General features: G+C 44.9%; 1 protein-coding gene and 2 long non-coding RNA genes across 4 annotated transcripts in view; 1 reads left to right on the top strand and 2 right to left on the bottom strand.

Annotated features, from left to right (window-relative positions):
* LOC144683508 (uncharacterized) overlaps window positions 1-23,566 on the top strand; it is an 86,464-nt gene that overhangs the window by 27,447 nt on the left and 35,451 nt on the right. The gene's annotated exons all lie outside the window — the stretch shown is intronic.
* The window catches only part of LOC144683510 (uncharacterized), a 76,542-nt gene that overhangs the window by 33,964 nt on the left and 19,012 nt on the right, over window positions 1-23,566 (bottom strand). The window lies entirely within an intron of this gene.
* Window positions 1-23,566, bottom strand: part of LOC144683505 (uncharacterized) — a 64,845-nt gene that overhangs the window by 31,627 nt on the left and 9,652 nt on the right. For both annotated transcript variants that reach the window (XM_078546573.1, XM_078546572.1), the window contains 4 exons: window positions 19,315-19,506; window positions 11,000-11,096; window positions 8,827-8,900; window positions 5,222-5,398 (listed from right to left, as the gene is read on the bottom strand). In XM_078546573.1, coding sequence (XP_078402699.1) covers window positions 5,222-5,398; window positions 8,827-8,900; window positions 11,000-11,096; window positions 19,315-19,506 — 540 coding nt within the window. The remainder of the gene's footprint in view (window positions 1-5,221; window positions 5,399-8,826; window positions 8,901-10,999; window positions 11,097-19,314; window positions 19,507-23,566) is intronic.

Genomic DNA, 23,566 nt, shown 5'->3' with positions numbered 1-23,566 from the left:
TTCAATCTTCTTCTGGATTAAAATTATTAAGCAAATTTATGAAGCAATAAATACACCAAGCACCTAAGCACATGTAATAATAAAGACTGGGGCTATACAACTCTCCAATTCATGCTTCAACTGTGCCTGTAGGTCATCGAATACAACAATGGGAGACTGGAACATGCGTAAACTGCCCTATTCATTCAAATGGTTGACATCCAATACCCAAACTAGGAAGTGGTGAAAGCAAATGGTTCCTGTCTCCACCATCTGTGGTAATATCGCTTATCTCAGGTGTTGTTACACGTATTGTTGTAGCTGCGATGGTAGAAGGAGGTGAAAGCTGTTTTTCGTGGTCGGGAAGTGCGAAACACAAAGTCACACAATTGCTTTGATTAGGCTATTCATACAATGAATGATTATAATCACAATCTGTGCAGAGCAAACATTTAGGGGAAGAAATTTAACTCGTGCTAGTTTCTTCATTTAAATGGGTGACACAATGTGAAGATGTCCTCCCAAAGCCTGATCAAAATTGCTCTCACACTTCAGCTGCATCAAACCAGCAAGCTGTAGGCCCCATGGGGGAGTTTGGGTGATGGGAGGGAGGCTTTAGTGATGGTGCCAAGTGAAGTGGAGCACCATCTGATGTAAGGTACCAGATTAACATAAGACAATACACATGCCTTAAACCACTGGCCTAATTTCCTTTATGATACTGCAGCAGAGACAATTTTCACTGTCTAGAACAAGACAGCATATCCTTAAAATTAGAGTCAGGCTCTTCAGGGGTAATGTCAGAAAATACTTCTTCACAAAAAAGGGATGGGACATCTGGAACTGTCTCCCCAAAAATGCTGTTGAGGCTAGGTCAACTGAACATTTCTAAATTAAGACTGATAGCTTTTTTTTGTTAGGTAAGCATATGAAAAGTTATGGAACCAAGATGGATAGATGGATTTAAGATTCAGATCAGCCATGGTTTAATTGAATGTCAAAACAGGCTCAAGGGGCTGAATAGCCTCCTTATAGTTCCAAGGGCTGAGAAAGGGAAATTTTCTCGTGTCCATGCCCAGACGGACTAGATCATCTGGGCACAGGGAATATCAGAAGATCAGCCAGGCTGGAGTCTACACTTATAAAGGAATCCCGGTGATTTTCCTCACCTAATTCAGGTGATTGCTATTCCAGCAAGCTTGAATCTGGATGGAAACTAAATGTGGTATACTGAACAACTTACAATGTATATTGTTAATAAGGATCACCCACTTTGAACATAAAATAAAATTACCAAAATGAAAATTATGCATTCAGTCTAGTCTATTGAGCATTTAGATTGGCAAAAAAGGTAAAAGAGTCTCCAGTCACCCCCCCCTCCCCCAACCAACTAAGCAGAAAGGAAAATGTGGAACAAAGGTGGAAAAATCAAACAGCTCCTAACCACTGCTGGCAAACCTGGGACTAAATTGGCTATCTTCCTATTGCTCTTGCAGTTAAATACCATACAACTTGCTAACCTTGACGATACATGAAAGGGCTTTAGCATATGGAATTTATATAAATACGGTCATAGCATCCTAGCTGTACTTTTATGGATGGAAAATAATTATCATAGACCACATACAATGAAATAATGCCATGTTAGGTTAAAATGAACACTCCCTGAGACATCTGTGGGTAATTTGTCTTGAAATAAAATAAGTTCCACTTGTTGGAAACATGTAAGGACATTTTTAGTGCAATAAACACCACATATAATTCACAGAATTTAACTTAAAACTCGTTGAGAGGTATTTCTTCATGTTAACACGACACAGGGCACTGGTGGATGTGCCAGGTTGGATTTTTAAGCCCCAATAGAGGCAGATGAGCATGGAATTTGATGTCACAAGCTGGCATGCCATTGGCTCGCAGCTCGTGGCTGCTCATGAGTGGTGGGTAGCCAATTAAGGCTTGAAAGGCCTATAAAGTCCTACTGTCTTAGACCGACAGTCAGTTTGCAGTCAGTCACTGAGATTCCCCCCTGACAAATTATTATGGGCAGAATTTTCAGGCCTCAGCACAAGTGGACATCTTTGCAGGCGGGATGGGGAAATTTGAAGTGCCATTAATGGTCAATGGCTCTCCAAAATTTCCTATCCTGCCCGCGGTGATGCCAGTATAGGGCTGGAAAATCCCGCCCCATTAATATGCTCTTGTGGGGCAGAATTTTCTGCCTGTCGGGCCTGCGAAGTGGGAACGGGCACGGGCCTGATCGGCACCCCCAACCAGGTCTGTGCCGCCATTTTACCTGGGTGGGCCAATTAAGACCTGCCCAGTGTGACGCGCACCCGGAAGCATTATGTACTCCCTGTGCGGATGGGGTAGGGGCTGCCTGAGTCAGGAGCGCGCTTTTCCGCACATGCGCGCGAAAGAGAATAGAAATTTCCCTGAGGCACAGAGGCGAGATTAGTTTTAAGTCCAAAAAGTTTAATGAAGTGGCGAGAAAATTGTTATGACATGTTCCCTAATGTGTCACATGAGCTGATCCATGTGCATTAATTCCAATGAAAATTTTTGTCAAAATTTAAAATCATTCATGAAACCTCATCCCGCCCATGGATGAGGTTCCATGAAAAAAGGGAAGGCCGCCTTTGCTCTTTGCCTGCCCGGCAACCTTAAGGTTGGACGAGCAGCTCCGTTAATTGTTTGAATTGAGAGTTAAATGGCTTTTATAGGCCTTTGACAGTATGGTGGGCGCGCAGCCGATTTCGTCGCGTGCCCGCCAAACTGAAAGTCCGATTGAAGGGCCCCGCCCCCGCTCACCGATCCAAAATTCAGCCCGTGGAACCAGTTTGAAAAACTTCCTTAGTAAAGTAATCTTTTTTGTTGCCATGCCTGGAGCACTTCAATCACATTACCGGCCTCCCTTGCTGCCTGGTAGAAAACCGATGCTTTTCCAAATGCCAGGGGTTGTCAAAGATGAAAACATACCAGATACCAGTGAAATCAGTGACACCTACAGAAAGATTTGCTCCTATGTGATTTTATAGTTTCCCTTTACTTGTCAGGTCCAGCAAATTTAAACATGTAGATATTCACTCAAGGGTATTTTGGAAGTGGGGCAGCCAGTTTAATTGATCTCTGGTTGAGCAAACAGAAAAAGTGGCACATTTATAGTCTGTGTTCATTTCCCTCTATCTCTCTGGACTTTGGTTGAAGACAACACTGGGCTTTACACTTTCTTAAAGCCACTACATCTCTTTAGAGCCCAGAAATTCATCAGAGTGCTGAAACGGCTGCACCCCAGAGAAGACGTTGCTTGATTGACAATTGGTTGTCTGATCAATCCTGTCAATTGCACAATGTTTATTTACACAAGAGAAAGATGTTACAAGTGCTTGCAGTTTCTGTTATTGGTAATTTAATGGGTCTGCATGTGGTGTAGGTACACTGTGGGTGTACCTACACAACATGAACCCGCAGCAGATCAAGGTGGCAGCTCACAACCACCTTCTGAAGGGCAACTAGGGATTGGCAATAAATGCTGGCCCAGCCAGCGAAACCCACATCCCGTGAATGAATAAAAAAAATTGGGCTGCAGTGAAAGGATTTTTTTCAAGTGGAAAATTATGAATGATGACTTTTTAAAAAGTTTTTTTAATACTTCCTATTGTCACTATAGGGTTCATTGGTCTAAACAGAGTGTACAGTTGGTGATTGAGTATTGGTGTGTGCTTTGGGGCTTGGCAGGGAGAGCATGGAGATGACTAGAGGGGCTTAGTTTGGATTGACTGCATGGGAAAGACCTTCTGAATTTACCTTTCAAAAAGTTCCCTCATTCAGACTATGGTTCTTGACACCTCTGAGGTGCCATGAGCCATGAATCCTTTAAAAGCTTTTTTTATATATATTCCTCTGAGGTGCCATGAGCCATGAATCCTTTAAAAGCTTTTTTTTATATATATTCTTCTGTAACTATAGGGCTCACTGACCCACTATACACTGTATAGAACCAATGTGCATGGAACTGCCATAGCTTAACTTTTGGGGTATGAGATGCCTTGAGGCGTGAGAGGGAGTAAGCAAGGAAGGGGCAAGAAGGGCTGCGAGTGGGACGGTCGGGCAGGTAAGTGGTACAGGATAGGGGGCAAGCATAAGAATCAGTGAGTGGGAGTGAGGTGGTGCCTGGACAGGGTTTGGTGAGCAGGCCGCAGGAACTACTAACCCCTTGGTAACCCATCTCTTCATTTCACGACTTGTAAAACCTCATTAAAAATGCATGTATACAAACAGGCCCTCAGACTTTCCAACACCCAGCTCACAAACACCTTTAAATGGTGACAATAGTGGTATTGTCACTGGACAAGCATTCCAGAGACCCAGGGTAATGCTCTGGGGATGTGGGTTTGAATCCCACCATGGCAGGTGGTGAAATCTGAATTCAATAAAAATCTGAATTTAAAAGTCTGATGATGACCATGAAATCATTGCCGATTGTCATAAAAATCCATCTGATCCACTAATGTCCTTTAGGGAAGGAAATCTGCCATCCTTACCTGGTCTGGCCTACATGTGACTCCAGGCCCATAGCAATGTGGTTGGCTCTTAAAAAAATATGCCCTCTGAACAAGGGCAATTAGGGATGGGCAATAAATGGTGGCCTAGCCAGCGATGCTCACATCCCATCAATGAATTTTTAAAAATTCAAAATATAAATCAAACTTAAAGCTATACATTGTTCCTAACACTATCCTGTAACACATCACAGCAGCCAGAATGAGAAAATAGGATGAGCTTGTCCTGCCCAGTCAATAGCTTCAGCCACCTACTAACTAGTCAAAGGGAGCATTGGCACAAGTGAAAGCCATGCAGTTTGAAGAAGTATGGCAATAAAATGCAACAGAAATTTACATTTTTAAACTGCACTATATTTACTCTTAGTTGACAATGATGAATAAATTGTTGTTGGATGAAGTTTGAAAAGCAATTGCCCATAGGATTTATTAAAAATGTAACTCAATCAGCTCAATGGTATTCTTTGAGACAATGGTAATGCACTTCAACCCTGGCCTGAAATGCTCCAGCTGGCAACTTCCTGTCTTTATACTGTCATCAGAACACAACAAAGCTGAGAGATATTTTCAAATACCAAAATTCCCCCATCGTTTTTAAAGTAATGAGAACTTTTGAAAGTTCTACAAAAACATGCTAATAACCAGTACAATGTGATTTCTCTTCTTATGTCATGGTACATTACCTTTACAAATAGGAGTGTCATGGCTCCAGTCCCCAGTGTCTGTACAATTAATGGTATGTTGACCAATCAGAGCATAGCCAGCATGGCATGAATATTTTGCATCTGTTCCAATGTCCCAGCTGTCTCTTTCAGTCACATCTCCATTGCTAATAGGGTTCGGAGGATCGCATAAAATAGCTGTAAGAGAAAAAGGCAAAGCTGGAATTGTTGCACATTTAGTCAGTAGATGACTCAGCAGGTGTTTGCATTATGACTGTGACCCATGTAGATCTGTCTGAACATTACCGATGGATTGAAGAGAAACCACACTTGCTGACTGTAACTACTTTCCTGTCTGTATTCAGAGCCCTTGGTGCTGATTAGCAGGGAGAAAGCAGCCCAAGAACAGGGCACAGAGTGGTCAAAAGAATATAGGTATCAATATTGTTTTTAAAAAGAAATGCTACAGCAGCATCTACAAAGGTAACAAAAGTTGCAAATAACAATGGACACTTTTATAATGTTATTATCAAAAGGACCAAGTAGGACATAGTTCTCAAAGCAGTTTCAAATGGAATCTAGTCACACTTGTCATTGCTTGTGATGTGTAAAGGTGGCATTTTGATAGGGCTTTCCATTTAGAACTCAGCCCTTTGTCATATTTTTGTCATAAAAACCTGTGCGATGGTTTAATTTGCTACATAAAAAAAGTAGTTTGAGCCTGCTCAGGATCAGTTACATGTTTATTCATGTTTCAAAAGGAAATGTCCCAAAACACACTAGTCCTGAAAGCTCACATCACCTATGAGGGTTATTGCCTCCATTTAGTTGTGAAGGTTATTTCCATACATACCAATAGCATTCAAATACTACAGGGACAGTCGTACAGCAAGCACCAGATAGGAGCATTTTAGATTTAGCAACACTGAAATATATTGTCAGCTCTATTTTGCTCTCGACTCATGAAAAGCAGAGCTTTGAACATTCAATGATTAAAAAGGTAGTACTTGTTTCAGTGCAGTAAGCAGTACACAGAATGAATAGAATAATGTTGACCACACTATCCATATCCCGAGAAGTGATACTCAGTCTATCCACATCAAAAGGCTGAGTGGACCATTCAGGGTTCAAAGCCAAATCATATGGTCCCCCTAATTACCTAGTACTCCTGTCATGTGGAAATGGGTACAGCCCCCATCTTCCCCTCCACAATTCCAGTCCACTGAGACACCTAACGCTCTCCCAATATAAGAGTGACCTTTTTTGATACAAGTATTAGCACTGATGGAAGGGCTTAATTCACTGTTTAAATGCTTTCCCTGTGTTTTAGGGTCTTAAAAAAAGTCCGAGAGGATAATTAAGGATGGATTCACTGAAGGAGAGTCAAAAGATTCAAGAAACTAGAATTCGAACAAAATCATGAAAAAAGACCAAGGAACAGGCCAAAATTAATTGGGAACTTGATTTTTAGCACAAGGAGTTGAGGAACACTTTATCCCAATGGTGCCATAAGGTGTAACCATTAAAAGGAGCCAGTCAACAAGATTCTAATATACGGTAACTTTAAAGCAGAGCATCATTACCTGATGCCAATACTCAGCCGAGTGAAAGTCATTAACAAGCATCAGTAATTTTTTCATTACAAACCATACTAATTGGACTTATAACTGGAGTCAGTAATGTATAAATTGAACAAAAATATCATAGCTGATTATATTTAAATTTTACTGACGTGAAATGGCTATTTAAAGAAAATCAAGGGCCAATGTTGTGGTTGGGGTTTGCAGCGTACATTGGCACTCCAGGGTCCGCAGGCATGGAGCTCACTGTGTCAAGTTTTCTCCCTATCCAATTAAATGGATGAAAAATTAGACACTGAAGATCTGTGATTTCCTGGATAGGACTCTCTGCAATCACCAGGAGTGCTCAATCACAGAATCAACCTACAATGTTCTAACATGCAAGGGCAGGATACCTATAACTTTCTTTAAACAAAATTAATTTGGTGCAAACAATAAATTTAAGTGTAAAGTTGTATTGCAGTAAATCATATGCGTTTACAGATAAGGAATTATTTTGAAGGTTATTTTTTAATGTTGAAGTGCTTTTTCTTTCATGTTTTTCTTAGGAAGGTAACAGTTAGTCTGCAGCCCGACAGCAACAATGAGATTTCCCCACATGTATAAAGTTGCTGTGTATCTGATTCAATATGCAGATAGAACTATACAAAGCCCATTCTGTGACACAACTGTAGCGCCAGCTAGAAATTCATATATTCTATGAAAGTTGTAATTGTCCTTTTTCTAAAATCTTATTAACAATGAATTGTTTTTCTCTCATCAAATTTTTCCTTCTCGGAAGATGCCGCTTCCTTATAAGGTATTTTCCACATGTACCCGGCATCTTACCAAAGTGACCATTACCCATATACACAAAACTTACAACATGGAAATAGACCATTCAGTCCAACCAGTTCATGTCAATGTTTACCCTCCACGCAAATATTTCTAATCACATTTACCCACCTTGTTCTCATATCCCTTCAACCTTGTTTTCTCTTCACCCACTTATCCAATCTAATTATGAATGTTAACATGGGGCTGCATTTTTTGCCTGTCGGGCGGGCAGCCTGAACCAATCCCCGGCGGGCGGGGAGCTGATCCCCGCCAGAGAAGCGGGCCCCGCTGCCATTTTAAGTGGGCGGGCCAATTAAGGCCCACCCAGTGTGACGTCCGATGGGAAGCACTATGCGCTCCATGTTCGGGCGGGGTCGGATTCACCAAATGCGAAGGTGCGGTCTTTTGCGCATGTGCACCATCTTAGCAGTGAACCACAAACACTGAACTGTCATTCAACTTAGTCAGATAGTAAAATGTATTGGCAATGTATCAATAAAATAACTCCATTCAGACACACTGCTCCAGTTAGAGAACTGAAGGTGTGAATTTGTTACTGGAGACTGAATTGCTGTTGGATGGAGTGTTTTAACATTTGGCAGTTGTTCTCTTTTCATGGATTGCAAAGAACCTAAAGCAAGTTCAAATATGGAACCGCAGTTACGAATTGCCATAACCCTGACCAATTTCTCCCCCCTGAATGGGGCAGTACTCAGACAAACTGCATTGTTGCCCCAGCACAGATCAGCTAACATTTTCCCCTCCTCCATCCTCCTGCAGGTACCATGCCCTAAGAGGGTGTTAGCAACCACAGACTTCTACAAGATTGGTCCATGATTATGCATGGTAAAGTACTGAAGTGGATTGCTGTTGCCTTCTGAAATGGGACTTGAACCCAGAGCTTGTGGCCCAAAGATAGGGACACTACCACTGCACCACAAGACCAGGTACTTGCTAGTCTGTATTATTCAGTTAACTCCGTGGAGTTAACTGCACATCCTCAACCCTCTAGGAAATCACAACAGATACTTCCACTTCCAATATCTTTTACCTCAGTATACAAATAGGCACTATATGCTAATCTTAAATGAAATTAGAACAGGAAGTGAGAACATAGATGGAACTGTAAGTGAAAAATAATTTCTTCCAGTACTTTATACTAAGAGCGTTCAAAAGATAAATGCTTGAATCTGATGTGAATCTTTACAACCAATTAGATCAGTTACTTACTGTCACAGAACGGAATGTTTTTATTCCATCCATCAATAGTGCACACTATAGTTCCTTTACCAATCAGTTGATAGCTAGAACAAGAAAAACATTCAGTAAATGAAAAATCTCTGAATTGTTATAAAAGATTGATGTGGAATATGATTTATAATATATTCAGCAATCTGGTTGGGATATGAGGGATTGGGGGCAGGATTTCTTGCTCAGTGTGCGGGGGCGCATCCGACACACCCGAGTGTGAAATAATACGCGATGACCTCAGCCGAGCATCTAATGTGTTGACCGTCCACCTTCCCATCTTGTTTCCCATGTTGCTTCTTGGTTCCCGTGTTAGATGGTAATTGTTCTCTCTCCTCAGCTACTATCCCCCCTCTCATTCAAATTTGCTGTTATCACCCCTTGCCTCAAAGAACCAATCTTTGACTCCTCCATCCTTGCAAACTACTGTCCAATCTCAAACCTCCCTTTCTCCTCCAAAATCCTTGAACACGCAATCTCCTCCCAAATCCATGTTATCTTTGCTGGAACTCCAGATTTGAACCTCACCAATTAGATTTCTGCCCCTGCTGCAATACCAAAATGGCTCTTATCAAAATCACAAATGACATCCTATGTGACTGTGACTGTGGGAAGCTATCTCTCCTCATCATCCTTGACCTATCTGTCGCCTAGGGTAAATCAGGCCTTTACATTGTCTGGTTTACCTGGAGGAAACCTTAACTCATTGTGACAATGGGATGGTATGTCGAGTCTACAGCACTGAAACAGCTCATTGTGCCCAGCTGGACTATGTGGGAGGTTATGCACCACTGTTACATTTCACAGTTTTTATTAGGCAGCTGAAAGGATTATTATTAATGTAAAAGCAAAAAACTGCAGATGCTGGAAATCCAAAACAAAAACAATAATAAAAATAAAAATACCTGGAAAAACTCAGCAGGTCTGACAGCATCTGCGGAGAGGAACACAGTTAACGTTTTGAGTCCGTATGACTTGTTGAAGAGTCATATAGACTCAAAACGTTAACTGTGTTCCTCTCCGCAGATGTTGTCAGACCTGCTGAGTTTTTCCAGGTATTTTTATTTTTATTTTTGTTATTATGAATGTAATGCTTTTCTGGGGATGTTTTCTCAGACACTGACCTTTAGCCATTAAATATATCACACTACCCACTAAATGGGGAGAAATCATAGGCTGGGTGGGTTAATGATCTTCTTTTACAGTCAATGGGCAGAATTTAATGCAGCCTGTCATGGTGGGAAACATGGCGGCCGTGTCCACTTAATCATGGAAGAGGCCTCGTGGCAGATTCCCGGTGGTGGCAAAGCCTCTCCCGATTAAGTTGGATGGGGAGAAGAGTTGACACGGGATCCCCGGCCACCAGCAGCGGGATGTCAATCAGGCTCATTAATGAGCCACTTGACACCCATTATCCCTGAACCCACCACAATTTAGTGGTTGCTGAGGAATTAAATGGGGGCAGCATGGCTTTCCCAGGTCCTTGGAAGACCGCCCAGAAAACCAGGTTCACCAGTGGCCTTCCAGGTATCTAAGGGGGCGCCTTATAATCAGGGACTAGGCATCAGACAGGGGGTTGGGCTGCTGAAAGCCCTTCCCCATGACCCCCATCCCACAAACCCCATCCCGCCCTCACTCACCTACGGTCGAGAGTCCCATGCACCGGCTGCATGAGGTGTTGCCAGCCTCTGGTTGGCCGGCAGCTCTTGGCAGGTGGGATTACCGCTCCCAGGTACCTCAACAGTGGGGAAGGTCTGCCCAACGGCCACTTAAGTGCCTGAAAGGCACTTGTTTCCATTGGGTCTCCCCCAGGGAACTGATGGGAGTTGCCGATTGGTTCTTTGACCGGTGGGCGACACCCCATCAGCCTGGCAACATCCCAATCCCAGGATCTTTAAGACACAGAAGGAGGCCATTCGACCCACTGAGTTCCACCAGCTCTGTGTAGAATAATCTAATCAGTCTTATTCCCCCCACTCTATCCCCATGGCACATATGTTGTGCTATATTCTGTCATAAACATACCAACCCATATTCACTTGCATTGCCTTGAGCTTGCCATCTCATGTAATCGCAGTAATCCCAATGTGTCAATTACAATGTGGCCATCTCTGATCACTTCCATGAACCTGTGATGCTGCGAATTAATACTTACCCTTTGTTGCAGTCGTAAGTTGCTATATTCCCATACGTTTGACCTGTAGCTTTGTGGTAGCCATTCTTTATATCTTTTGGATCACCACAATCTATAGCTGTATAAAACGTAGACAAAGAGATCTTTTAAACATGATTTCAATGTTTACACTAATCCCAATGTTATGAGTTACCTTTCATCAGCACTCAAACCCATTAAACTAATATATTCTGACAGAACCTAAGAGCAAGAGGATAACTAAGGAAATGGTAGGGCCTTGGTAACTTGTGCATTGATGCAGAAGATGTGGGCAGGGTTCTCAATGCGTACTTTGTCTCTGTCTTCACTAAGAGAGGGATGATGCAATCATTCTAGTTAAAGAGGAAGAGTGCAAAATATTAGATACAATAAGCATAATGAGAGAGCAAGTACTGGAGGGACTGGCATCCTTGAAGGTAGATAAATCACCAGGGCCGGATGGATTGTATCCCAGGTTGTTAAAGGAAGCCAGGGAGGAAATAGCAGATGCTCTGAGGATCAATTTCCAATCCTCACTAGATACAGGCGAGGTCCCAGAGGACTGGAGGTCAGTGAACGTTGTAGCAATATTTAAAAAGGGAGGGATAGGCCAGAAAATTATAGGCTGGTCAGTCTGACTTTGGTGGTGGGCAAATTATTGTAATCAATTCTGAGAGTTAGGATAAACCGTCACTTAGAAAGGTTTGATCAGGGATAGTCAGCATGGTTTTGTTTCAGGGAAGATCATGTCTTACTAGCTTCATAGAATTTTTTGAGGATATAACAAGGAGGATTGATGAGGGTGGTGCTGTGAAAGTTGTCTACATGGATTTCAGTAAGACATTTAACAAGGTCAGAAAAGTGAGATCCCATGGGATATGGGGAAAGGAGGCGAGTTGGATAAATTAGCTTAGTGAGAGAAAACAAACGGTAATGGTTGATGGATGATTTTGCGAATGCAAAATTGTTTCCATTAGTGTTCCACAGAGCTCAGTTTTGGGGCCCTTGCTATTTCTCGAATACATTAATGATTAGGACTTAAATGTGGGAGGCATGATTGGGAAATTTGCAGATGGCACAAAAACTGGCTGCATAGTTGATAGTGAAGAGGAAAGCTGCTGTCTCCAGAATGACACCAATGGTTTGGTTGAGTGGGCATTAACATGGCAGATTGAATTCAATCCATAGACGTCTGAGGTAATGCATTTGGGGAGGGCAAACAAAGCAAGGCAATACTCAATAAATGGGACGATATTGAGAGAGGTTGAGGAAGTGAGAGACTTTGGAGTGGATGTCCACAGGTTCCTGAAGGTGGCAGGACAAGCAGATAAGGTGGTAAAGAAAGCATATGGAGTGCTTTCCTTTATTGCACGGGGTATTGAATACAAAAGCTGGGATATAATGCTGGAACTGTATAAAAGGCTGGTTAGGCCACAGCTGGAATTGTGTCGAAAGTTCTGGTCGTCAAATTACAGGAAGGACATAATTGCTCTGGAGAGAATACAGAGGAGATTTAGAAGAATTTTGCCAGGGCTTGAAAATTGCAACTATGAAGAAACATCTGTTAGGCTAGGGTTCCAATCCTTAGGACAGAGGAGGCTCAGGGGTGACCTAATTGAGATGTACAAAATTATGAGGGGCCTCGATAGGGTAGACAGGAAAGACCTGTTTCCCCTAGCTGAGAGTTCTATTGCTGGGGGTATAGATTTAAGAAGATTGGTAGAAGGATTAGAGAGGACATGAGGAAAATCTTTTTCACCCAGAGGGTGGTGGGCATCAGGAATTCACTGCCTAAGTTGGTGTTTGAGGCTGAAACACTCAACTCATTTAAAAGGTACCTGGATCTGTATCTGACGTGCTGTAACCTGCAAGGCTATGGACCAGGTGCTGGAAAATAGGATTAAAAATGGGTGGCTAGCATCTTTGTTCACTTTTTACATCCGGCGCAGACACGATGGGCTGAATGGCCTCTTTCTGCGCTGTAACCTTTCCATGGTTCTATGGTTCTAACTTGAAATGTTAATTTATAATATAAAAAGCTACTAAAATTAAGCTGGACTCAATATTTAAATGTCATGTCTTAAGTTGAATGAACTTTATATGTATTAACTGAATTAGAGTTTGTGCTGAATTTTGTACATGTCCATGTTAATCCACACTGTCCTTCAGGAAGAAAAAGCTTGCATTTATATAGCAGCTTACATGACCTCAGGATGCATTGAAATGCTTCAAATCTAATGAAACATTATGAAGTATACTTGGGCCTGAATTCTACCCTTGGGGTGCGCCCGCTTGGGTGGAAGAGGATGTAAACCCCGCTCCCAGCTGAGATCGCGCTGTGAATGCAATGTTACGCTGGGTAGCCAATTAAGGCTTGTCCAGTATGAAACGCGACTGCCGGTTGGTTTTCCCGTGCGTGGGGGATGGGAATGCATTGGACGCCGGGTTCAATGGGTTCAAAAACGAAAGAGGCAGCTCCCTGAAGGCTGCTAGGAGTGGAAAGGGAGCCTGAGGGAGCTGTTTTGAAGCTACCCCAGACATGTCCTGATGTGCAGTCATGGCCTCAGCACCTGGTGGCCATGGAAGGTGGGTGGGCAAGTCGGGTGCGTACTCTGCTCCCCCCCCCATTTCTCAGATGAGTACCTGGGAGTGCTGGTCGAGGAGGTCAGTGACAGGTGGCATACCTTAATGCCTAGGGATTGCAAGAGAAGGGCACCCCACCTGACCAAGAAGGCCTGGACAGAGGTCACCACCAGGGTCAGTGGGCAAGATGTGGTGTGCCGCACGTGGCTTCAAAGCCGTAAAAGGTTTAATGATCCTCTGCGGGCAGCAAGGGGAAGTGCAGGGATGGCATGGACCTATGCAGAGAACTTTACTCAGGTACCCGTTCCTCAGAACATTCAGGGGTGTAAGAGTGAGTATGTCAACTGGCACTGAAGCCTGCCCTGTCAAGGCTGGGATGGCAGCACGACTGGCCTCAGTGCATTGCAGGGTGAGATGTGCCACAGTGACAGTATGGGAACCAGGAAAGGACCTTCAGAGAAACAGAGAAATAATGAGGCTTTCTATTGTCTCTGTCAGGGGAAGAGCAGTCATTACGCTGCGGAGCACCGAGGAATGCGTGAAGGAGTACTAAATCTGTGCAAAAACGGAAAATGCTGGAAAAACTCAGCTTAGCTCTGAAGAAGAGTCATACAGATTTGAAACGTCAACTCTGTTTCTCCCTCCACAGATGCTGTTAGACCTGCTCAGTTTTTCCATCATTTTCTGTTTTTCTTTCAGGTTTCCAGCATCGGCAGCATTTGCTTTCAACTAAACCTCACGATGTACAAAAGTGATGCACTGGAGCTGGAATGCCACTGGCCAGCTCACTCCTCCAGTCGTGGTGAGGTGGGGCGCTCTGACGAAGGTGAGAGTGCAGGTGAAAGATGTGTGTGCGGTGGGTATTGGAAACATAACAGACTCCTCTCATCAGCAACTGAACTGTCAGAGCCAGAGAGCCCACTGAAGCTCCAATGCAGATGGCACCATGCAGTAGGTCTCCACTGTCTCCTTAGCCTGCCTAGTATGCATAGTGACGATGATGATTAAATGTACTGATCTCTTGCCTTCCTCCCATAGATGCGCCATCCACAGGAGCCACTGGCGGCCCTGAGGATCCCCCATTGAGCTCCGAGGGCAACACCCGCACCAGCGTCACACCATCTCTCTAAGCCAGGCACCAGCGCAGATACTCGCATGTCGGTGGGCATTAGTTCTTTGGCTCCACGGGTAATCAACAATGGTGAGGGCACATTACACCTGCATGAGGAGCTGGAAGAGGCAGAAAGATCTCAGGGAGTCGACAGTGGGAGCACAGCTGGAGGTCAACCCTGCTGTGTCTGAGACAGATGATGAGCCTGTGGCGTAGACCAACAGTCGGCAATATGCTAGATGTCCAGCGGGATGCACGGGGTGATCTGGTGGAGATCCACGAGGGTCTGTCTGCCATGGGGCAGAATATTCTGTTCAGCGTGCGGGGGTGGGCCCTTACACCGACGTGTAAAATGACACACGGTGCTGTCGGGCGTGCGTGCTGATGTCACCGTGCGTCATTCCGATCTTTCGTTCGGCGGAAGCTCACCGACCTGTCGAAGGCCAGTTAAGGCCATTATTAAAACAATTAACCAATTTCACAGGGCTGCCTGTCCAACCTTAAGGTTGGCGGGCAGGCGAAGAGCCCAGGCGGCCTTCGCATTCTTCATGAAATTTGATCCACCAGCGGGATGAGCTTTCGTGAAGAGTTTATTATGTTAATAAATATTTTATGTACATTTCATAAACATGTCCCAGCTCATGTCACGCTGTCACATGAGGAGACCGGTGTAAATGATTTTTAACTTTATTTCAAACTTTAAAACTGAACTTAATCTCACTGAGGCAGCTCCGTGCCTTAGGGAGATTTCTGCGCTCTCTGGCGTGCATGCACGAAAGAGCGCAGGCTCCGATTCTCTCTCCTCCCCGCGCCTGCACAGGTAGTACTGAGCGCTACAGGGCGCGCATCACACTGGGCGGGCGTTAATTGGCCCACCCACGTAAAATGGCAGCGTGCAGCCTACCGCAAGCGGCGATCAGTTCAGCACCTGCCCGCGCTCACTTCCGACTGGCCTGCCCGACGGGGACAAAATAATCCCCATGGCCTCCGTCATGAAGGTGTCCATATGAAGCATGGGTTCTGCGTTGACCCTTAGCACCGAGCGCACTGTCTCCTCCATGGAAAGAGTGGTATAACAGTTAAACAGGAATTTCTATGTTTTAGTAAAACCAAATGTTAACAGAATTTTCCAGGCGAACTTTGTACACCATAAGTGCCGATATCAGCAGAATACTCCAGAAAGACCGTGGGGATCATAAGGGATTAACTGATTAGGCGACAGAAGTGGTGGGGGGTGGGGGGAAATGAGGATAAACAGATAACGGTAAAGACCAACAGTGCAGGTACTGGAGCCACCTGCGAATCATCTGATTATGTACTGACAAGATTCAAATTTGAATAATGCAATGTGTACATGACAGTTGTGTATAAAAAAGATGGTTTTCCTGTAATCGGTAGAGTTATGTTTTAGCTAGTCTAAGGCAGAGTCTCCCTGCATTCGTTCAAATAAAACGATCGTTAACTTGTCTCCGAGTCTCCTGTGTTCGATTCTTAGAAGGCACCACAACAGTAACGACCCTCATGGAGAAGCAGCTTCAAGAGCAGACTCAGGGGCTCCTGGGGTTGTACTCAGACCTGCAAGAGGTCACTGCCATTGTGAGAGATGGATGAGGCACCTAGCCTCTCTGCTGGTGAGCAGGGAGGTGCAAACACACCACACGCTGGCAGGTGGGCTACCTGTCACATCTGTGCGCTCCTCTGGATAAGGGGACCAGCGCCTCCCCGCTTCTGCCAGTAGCCGCTATATCTGATTATGCCACGATGAATGAGGAGTGCCCAGCCATGGAGCTGGATGCAAATTCCCAGGCGGAGCCTGATCAGGTTCCCGCGGCCACCGGGCGATCACCAGGGTCATGAAGGTCACCAGGATAGCAGTGTCAGCAGGGTGCCTCCAATGGCACTGACAACAAGGTGGAGGCACCAAGATATAACACCGCAGATGTAAGTTGAAGGCACCTTGAGCACAATGGGGGTGTGTCACAGGTGGCATTATTTGCTTTAATTTTTTTGATGCTTGTGTTAGGGATGGACACTTTGCTCTTTCTTGGTTTGTGTGAAGTAACATAAACATGTATTTGACTTAAATGGGCTGAGTTGGCCGGATGGTTTGAATAGGTGCCAGGAACAGCACAGGCTTGTAAATGTATGGCGTTGTGTGATGCTAACGTACTGGGTTGGGTTCTCATTTATTCATTGTTAGCAAAGGAGACGGTGCCATTGGCTTGATGAGGCATCGATGCCTTGGATGCTCAGCAGAAGGTTCGCTGCATCAAAGCATCCCAGGTGACCACGCCTCCATGAAGGTTCCTGTCCTCTGCCTCGAGCTCCTCACCCTGCACCTCCCCAAGCTCTTCCTCTGAACCATCACTTGAGTCATCCTCCAAGGCCTGTGGAGCTGCCTCACTTTCCTCAGCCTCCAGTGGGTACCCCCCTTGCCAGAGCCAGGTTGTGCAGGGCGCAGCATGCGGTGGCTATGAGGGAGGCACTCTCTGGAGGATACTGCAATGCTCCCTCTGACCGGTCCAGGCATATGAAGCACATCTTCTGCAGCCAGATGGTCTCCTCCACCACTGCCCTTGCGGAGGTAGGACTCCTGTTGTCTCTGTCCTTGGCCTCAGTTCTTGGGTGATGGAGTGGGGTCATCGGCCACTTCTTCAAGGGATACCTCTTGCCACCCAGGAGCCATCCATGCACCTGTGCAGGAGCCACGAACAGCCTTGGTACCTGCGAGTGCCGCAAGATGCAAGCATCGTGTGAGCTCCCATGTTAATGGGCACAAACTTGGAGAAATTGTGTCCTGTGGTCCCAGATGACCTGAACATTCATTGAGTTGAACCCCTTTCTGTTTACAAAAGCTCCAGGCTCACCTGCTGGTGTCGTGATGGCCACATGAGTGCAGCCTATTATACCCTGGATGCGGGGGAACCCAGCCATCGCAGCGAAGTCTCGTGCTCTCTCCGTCTCAATCGCCTCGTCTGTCCGGAAGTAGATGAACATGCGGATGTGTCTAAAGATAGCATCAGTCACAAACACGACACAACTGTGTGTAGGTGATTGAGAAACGCCGCAGAGATCATCCACTCAGCCCTGAAAAGAACCAGAGGCATAGAAGTTGAGGGCCACTGTGACCTACAAAGCCACCGGCATGGGGTGTCTGCTCACGCAGTTAGAGGTGATATCTGGGCCTATCATGTGTCATGTTGTTGTCACTGTGTCCCTGGAGAGGCGGAGCCTCCTGCAGCACTGGACCTCGGACATCTGGAGGTAGTTGGAGCGCTGCCTGTACACTCTAGCCACTGGGTAGTGGTGCAGTGCCTTCGGCGTGTCCTCCTGCCTTGGTCTCCCTGCTGGCCCTGCACCAACTGAGCCCCTGCCTCCCTTCTTAAAGGTCTGACCCTGAGACGCTCACCTGACCTCCCCTACCTGCTTCCTCTTCAGAGGAGGTTCCACCAGTGGAAAAAAGTATCTCCATTACATGCAATGTGGAGGAGCAGTACATTGAAAATGAAGGAGCATTCTGCTGCAATACTCAGGGGAGCCTTCCAGGGAAGAAGAGGATATTGAAAGGCAGGCTTCACAATCAAACAAGATGCAAAGAAACTCTGGGATAACCCTGTACTCACACACCAATGAACTGGAAATAACAAAGTGCTGCTGCTCCAGGGGCCTTTGATCGCACCCCTGGATGAGGAAATGATTAAAACGCGATTTCCATTGCCTGTGCGACCAGCTAAAAATTGCACGAGCAACGGAAAATCGCTGTCTATTGGCTTCTTAATGGCCTTAATTGCCCTTTAAATACCGGCGGGCCAGGATCAGATTTATGCATGCACCCGCTGATGGTAAAATCGAGCACGTGCGCGATGACATCGGGAAGCACACCCAACGTTATTTGGCGATATTTTATGCTCGGTCAGGGCGAGCACACGCCTGACCCCCGAACTTAAAATTCTGGCCTTGCTGTTCCAATGTAGAGCAACAAATTTGCACAAACAGCAAACAGACAAATCGGACTTCTCTGGTGATATTGGTTGAGGGATAAATGTTGGTCAAGACACCAGGGAAACTCTCAGCTTCAAATAGCCCCTTCATATATTTTACTTCCACCTGATAAGGTAATTGGAGCCTGGGTTTAACATCTCTTATAAAAGACAGTGCAGCACTCCCACAGTACTAAACTGAAACATCAGGTTATGTTATGTGCCCAATTCTCTGAGTGGAGCTTGAATCCTAGACCTTCGGATTCAGAGTTAAGAACTTTGAGACGCAACTGATCCCAGGGCTGATATATATATATCTTCCAAGGATTAAGTAACTAGACTTGAATTTGTAACAAATGCGTGCACCACTGGTGTGTAATGGAAGTGACCTTCCAGCCACGTTCTGTGTTCAGACATCTAACACCTGCTTCAAAATCTGAGATTGAGGTATGGAAAATCTAGACTATTGTCATTATTCCAACATTACAACAGTGACCACACTTCAAAAGTACAATTTTGTCTGTGAAGCACTTTGGGGTGCCTGGTGAGCTTGAGAAGTATATAAATGCAAGTCTTTTTCTCTTTTGAATAAGAAAACTTAAAAGAGAAACAATAAGAAATGATATTGATTTATAAATACTTACGTATACAACTTATCAATGGCTCTGACCAAGTTAAATTACTTTGACAAATGACAAAATCAGTTGTGTTTTCATTCTGAATATAACCTGGCAAACATTCGTAGTAAACACGTCGACCCACAAAAAACTTTTGCACAATGCCAAACTCATTCTTTGTTTGAGCAGATGTCACACTCGGAGGAATGGGGCACAGATCTGCAAAGAGAATAATAAAAAATGTAAAATAATTATGTACATCAAATGGTTAAACACCTTTATATTTCACTGCACAACAAATATATGTCAACTATAAGGAATGAAACCTGTATATGTAAATGAGTACAGTAGCACAGTGGTTATGTAGACATCTGGACTAATAATCCAGAAACACAAGTTCAAATTCTACCATGCCAGTTGGGGAATTTAAATTCAGTGAATTAAATATGTTTGGAATAAAAACTAGTATCTGTAATGGCAATGATGAAACTACTGAATGTCAGGAAAAATCAGACTAGTTCACTAAGGTCCTTTATGGGGGGAAACCTGCCATCCTGATCTGGCCTACATGTGACTTCAGGCCATAACATTGTGCTTGGCTCTTAACTGTCCCTTAACTGGCCTAACAAGCCACTTGGTTGTCACCTCCACCTTCTCAAGGGCAATCAAAGATGGGCAGTAAGTGCTGGCTTTGCCAGTAATGTTCACATCCCATAAATACATTTAAAAAAAGAGCAGCAACATGAAGCAATAATGACAACAGATTGAAGAAACTAACAAATAATTAACAAAATATAAATTTTCATGGCACAGGTCTAAAAGAATATTTGGTCTAAACAATTGGGCATCTATTTATTTTAGTGTGAATAATACTATATAATTTAATGCTGATCATATTTAGGAGAAAACTAACCATTAAAGTGTTAATGTAGAATACAAACTTTGGAGAGCTAATTATTGAATGAACAAATGTGGCCAATTTATTTTAAACACAAGCCATGAATATCTGTTTTCACTATGGAGGATACAAAAAACATTCCAGTAATAACTGTAAATGAGGATGTGGAAAGGAGAGAGGAACCTGGTGAAATGACAATTACTATGGAAGCAGTACTGAGCAAACTGATGGAGGTGCAGGCTGACAAGGCTCTGGGTCCAGATGGACTGCATCCGAGCAGCTTTGGTGGCTAATGATGTAGTAGATGCACTGGTGTTAATTTTCAAAATTGCCCAGATTCTGGAACGGTTCCATCAGACTGGAAAGTAGCAAAGAAATCCCTCTATTCAAGAAGGGAGGGAGGCAGAAAACAGCAAACTATAGGCCATTTAGCTTGATGTCTGTCATGGGACAGGTGTTAGAATTGATCATTTAAAAAGTTATAGCTGTGCACTTAGAAAAACTAAAGGTAATTGGGAAGAGTCAGCATGGTTTTGTGAAAGGGAAATCTTCTTTAAACAATTTATTAGAGTTTTTTGAAGGAGTAACATGTGCTGTGGATAAAGGGGAGCCTGGAGACGTCCTGTACTTGGATTTCCAGAAGGCATTTGATAAGGTGCCACATCAAAGGTCATTATGAAAAATAAAAGCTCATGGTATAGGGGGTAACACATTAACATGGATAGAAGATTGGCTGCCTGGCAGAAAACAGAGAGTATGCATAAATGGGTCTTTGCTTGATTGGCAGGACGTGACGAGTGGAGTCCCACAGAAGTTTGTGCTGGGGCATAAACGTTTTATAATTTACATCAATGACTTAGATGAGGGGAGCAAAGGCATGGTAGCTAAATTTGCAGATGACACAAGGGTAGGAAGAAAAGTATATTGTGAAGAAGACATAAGAAGTTTGCAGATGGATATAGATAAGTCGAATGAGTGGGCAAAAATCTGGCAGATGGAGTATAATGTGGGAAAATGTGAAGTTGTTCACTTGAGCAGGAAGAATACAAAAGCAGAGCATTACTTAAACGGAGAACGGCTGCAGAATTCCGAGGTGCAGAGGGATCCAGGCGCTCGCGTTCCTGAGTAATAAAAAATTACAGCAGATAATCAGTAGCAGCTAATTGGATGTTATCCTTTATAATGAGAGAAATTGAACTAAAACATATGCAACGCAAGCTCCAACAACTCATCGAAACCAACACCCATCCAGGACCCTCCACCCCTGCCTGTCCCTCTGTCCCCATCCCGTCTTCCAATCCCAGCCCCAGCCGTGTATTCACCATACCCCCCTGACCTTTCCCTCTCTGATGCTGAACGTTCAGTGATCAGCAAGGACTTAGTTTCATACCCTTACCCCCTCATCTCAATGAATTTCTGGCTCAGCACGGTGCTGAACTCTTCTTCCGCCGCCTTCATCTCCGTGCTCACTTCTTTGGGCAGGAGTCCTCTCCCCATTCAACGGATCCTTTTATCCACCTCCAATATTCTCCCTCCACCTGGACCCCTCCCTCTGGATTCTTACCTTCTCTTGATATTTTCATTGAGAACTGTCGGCGTGACATTAGTCGTCTCAATTTCTCTGCTCCTCTCACCCATTCTAATCTGTCTCTCTCTGAAATTGCTGCACTCCGTTCTCTCCGGTCCAACCCTGACATTGTCATTAAACCCTCTGACAAGAGTGGTTCTGTTGTTGTCTGGCGCACTGACCTTTACCTCGCAGAGGCTGAGCATCAACTCGCAGACACTTCCTCCTACCTCTCTCTGGACCATGACCCCACCACTGAATATCAAGCCACTGTTTCCAGGACTGTTACTGACCTCATCTCCTCTGGAGTTCTTCCTTCCACAGCTTCCAACCTGATAGTCTCCCAACCTCGGACGGCCCACTTCTACCTCCTACCCAAAATCCACAAACAGGACTGACCCGGCAAACCGATCGTGTCGGCCTGTTCCTGCCCCACGGAACTCATTTCTTGCTATCTTGACTCCATTCTCTCTCCCCTTGTCCAGTCCCTTCCCACCTACATACGTGATTACTCTGACACCCTACATCATATCAACAATTTCCAGTTCCCTGGCCCTAACTGCATCCTCTTCACCATGGACGTCCAATCCCTCTACACCTCCATCCCCCACCGGGATGGTCTGATGGCTCTCCGTTTCTTCCTCAAACAGAGGCCCGAACAATCCCCATCCACCACTACTCTCCTCCGTCTGGCTGAACTTGTTCTCACACTGAACAATTTCTCCTTAAACTCCTCTCACTTCCTCCAAATAAAAGGTGTGGCTATGGGTACCCGCATGGGCCCCAGTTATGCCTGTCTCTTTATGGGGCATGTGGAACATTCCTTGTTCCAGTCCTACTCCGGTCCCCTCCTACAACTCTTTCTCCGGTACATCGATGATTGCTTCGGTGCTGCTTCATGCTCTCGTCGGGACCTGGAAAAATTTATTAATTTTGCTTCCAATCATTTTCACATGGTCCATCTCTGACACTTCCCTTCCCTTCCTTGACTTCTCTGTCTCAATTTCTGGTGATAGACTGTCCACCAAAATCCATTACAAGCCTAGCGACTCCCACAGCTACCTCGACTACAGCTCCTCATACCCCGCTTCCTGTAAAGACTCCATCCCATTCTCTCAGTTCCTTCGCCTCCGTCGCATCTGTTCTGATGATGCCACTTTCAAAAACAGTTCCTCTGACATGTCTTCCTTCTTCCTTAACCGAGGTTTTCCACCCACAGTGGTTGACAGGGCCCTCAACCGTGTCCGGCCCATCTCCCGCGCATCCGCTCTCACACCTTCCTCTCCCTCCCAGAAACATGATAGGGTCCCCCTTGTCCTCACTTATCACCCCACCAGCCTCCGCATTCAAAGGATCATCCTCCGCCATTTCCGCTAACTCCAGCATGATGCCACCACCAAACACATCTTCCCTTCAACCCCTGGTGGCATTCCGCAGGGATCGTTCCCTCCGGGACACCCTGGTCCACTCCTCCATCACCCCCCACATCTCAACCCCTTCCCACAGCACCTTCCCATGCAACCGCAGAAGGTGCAACACCTGCCCCTTTGCTTCCCCTCTCCTCACCGTCCAAGGGCCCAAACACTCCTTTCAAGTGTAGCAGCATTTCACTTGCACTTCCCTCAATTTAGTCTACTGCATTCGTTGCTCCCAATGCAGTTTCCTCTACATTGGAGAGACCAAACGCAGACTGGGTGACCGCTTTGTAGAACACCTTCGGTCTGTCCGCAAGCATGACCCAGACCTCCCTGTCGCTTGCCATTTCAACACTCCACCCTGCTCTCATGCCCACATGTCTGTCCTTGGCCTGCTGC

Source organism: Cetorhinus maximus, chromosome 8 (assembly GCF_964194155.1).
Source record: "Cetorhinus maximus chromosome 8, sCetMax3.hap1.1, whole genome shotgun sequence".
In the NCBI taxonomy this organism is placed as follows: Eukaryota; Metazoa; Chordata; class Chondrichthyes; order Lamniformes; family Cetorhinidae; genus Cetorhinus; species Cetorhinus maximus.
The sequence above is the reverse complement of the archived record's forward strand: the minus strand, read 5'-3'. Positions and strand labels throughout refer to the sequence as shown.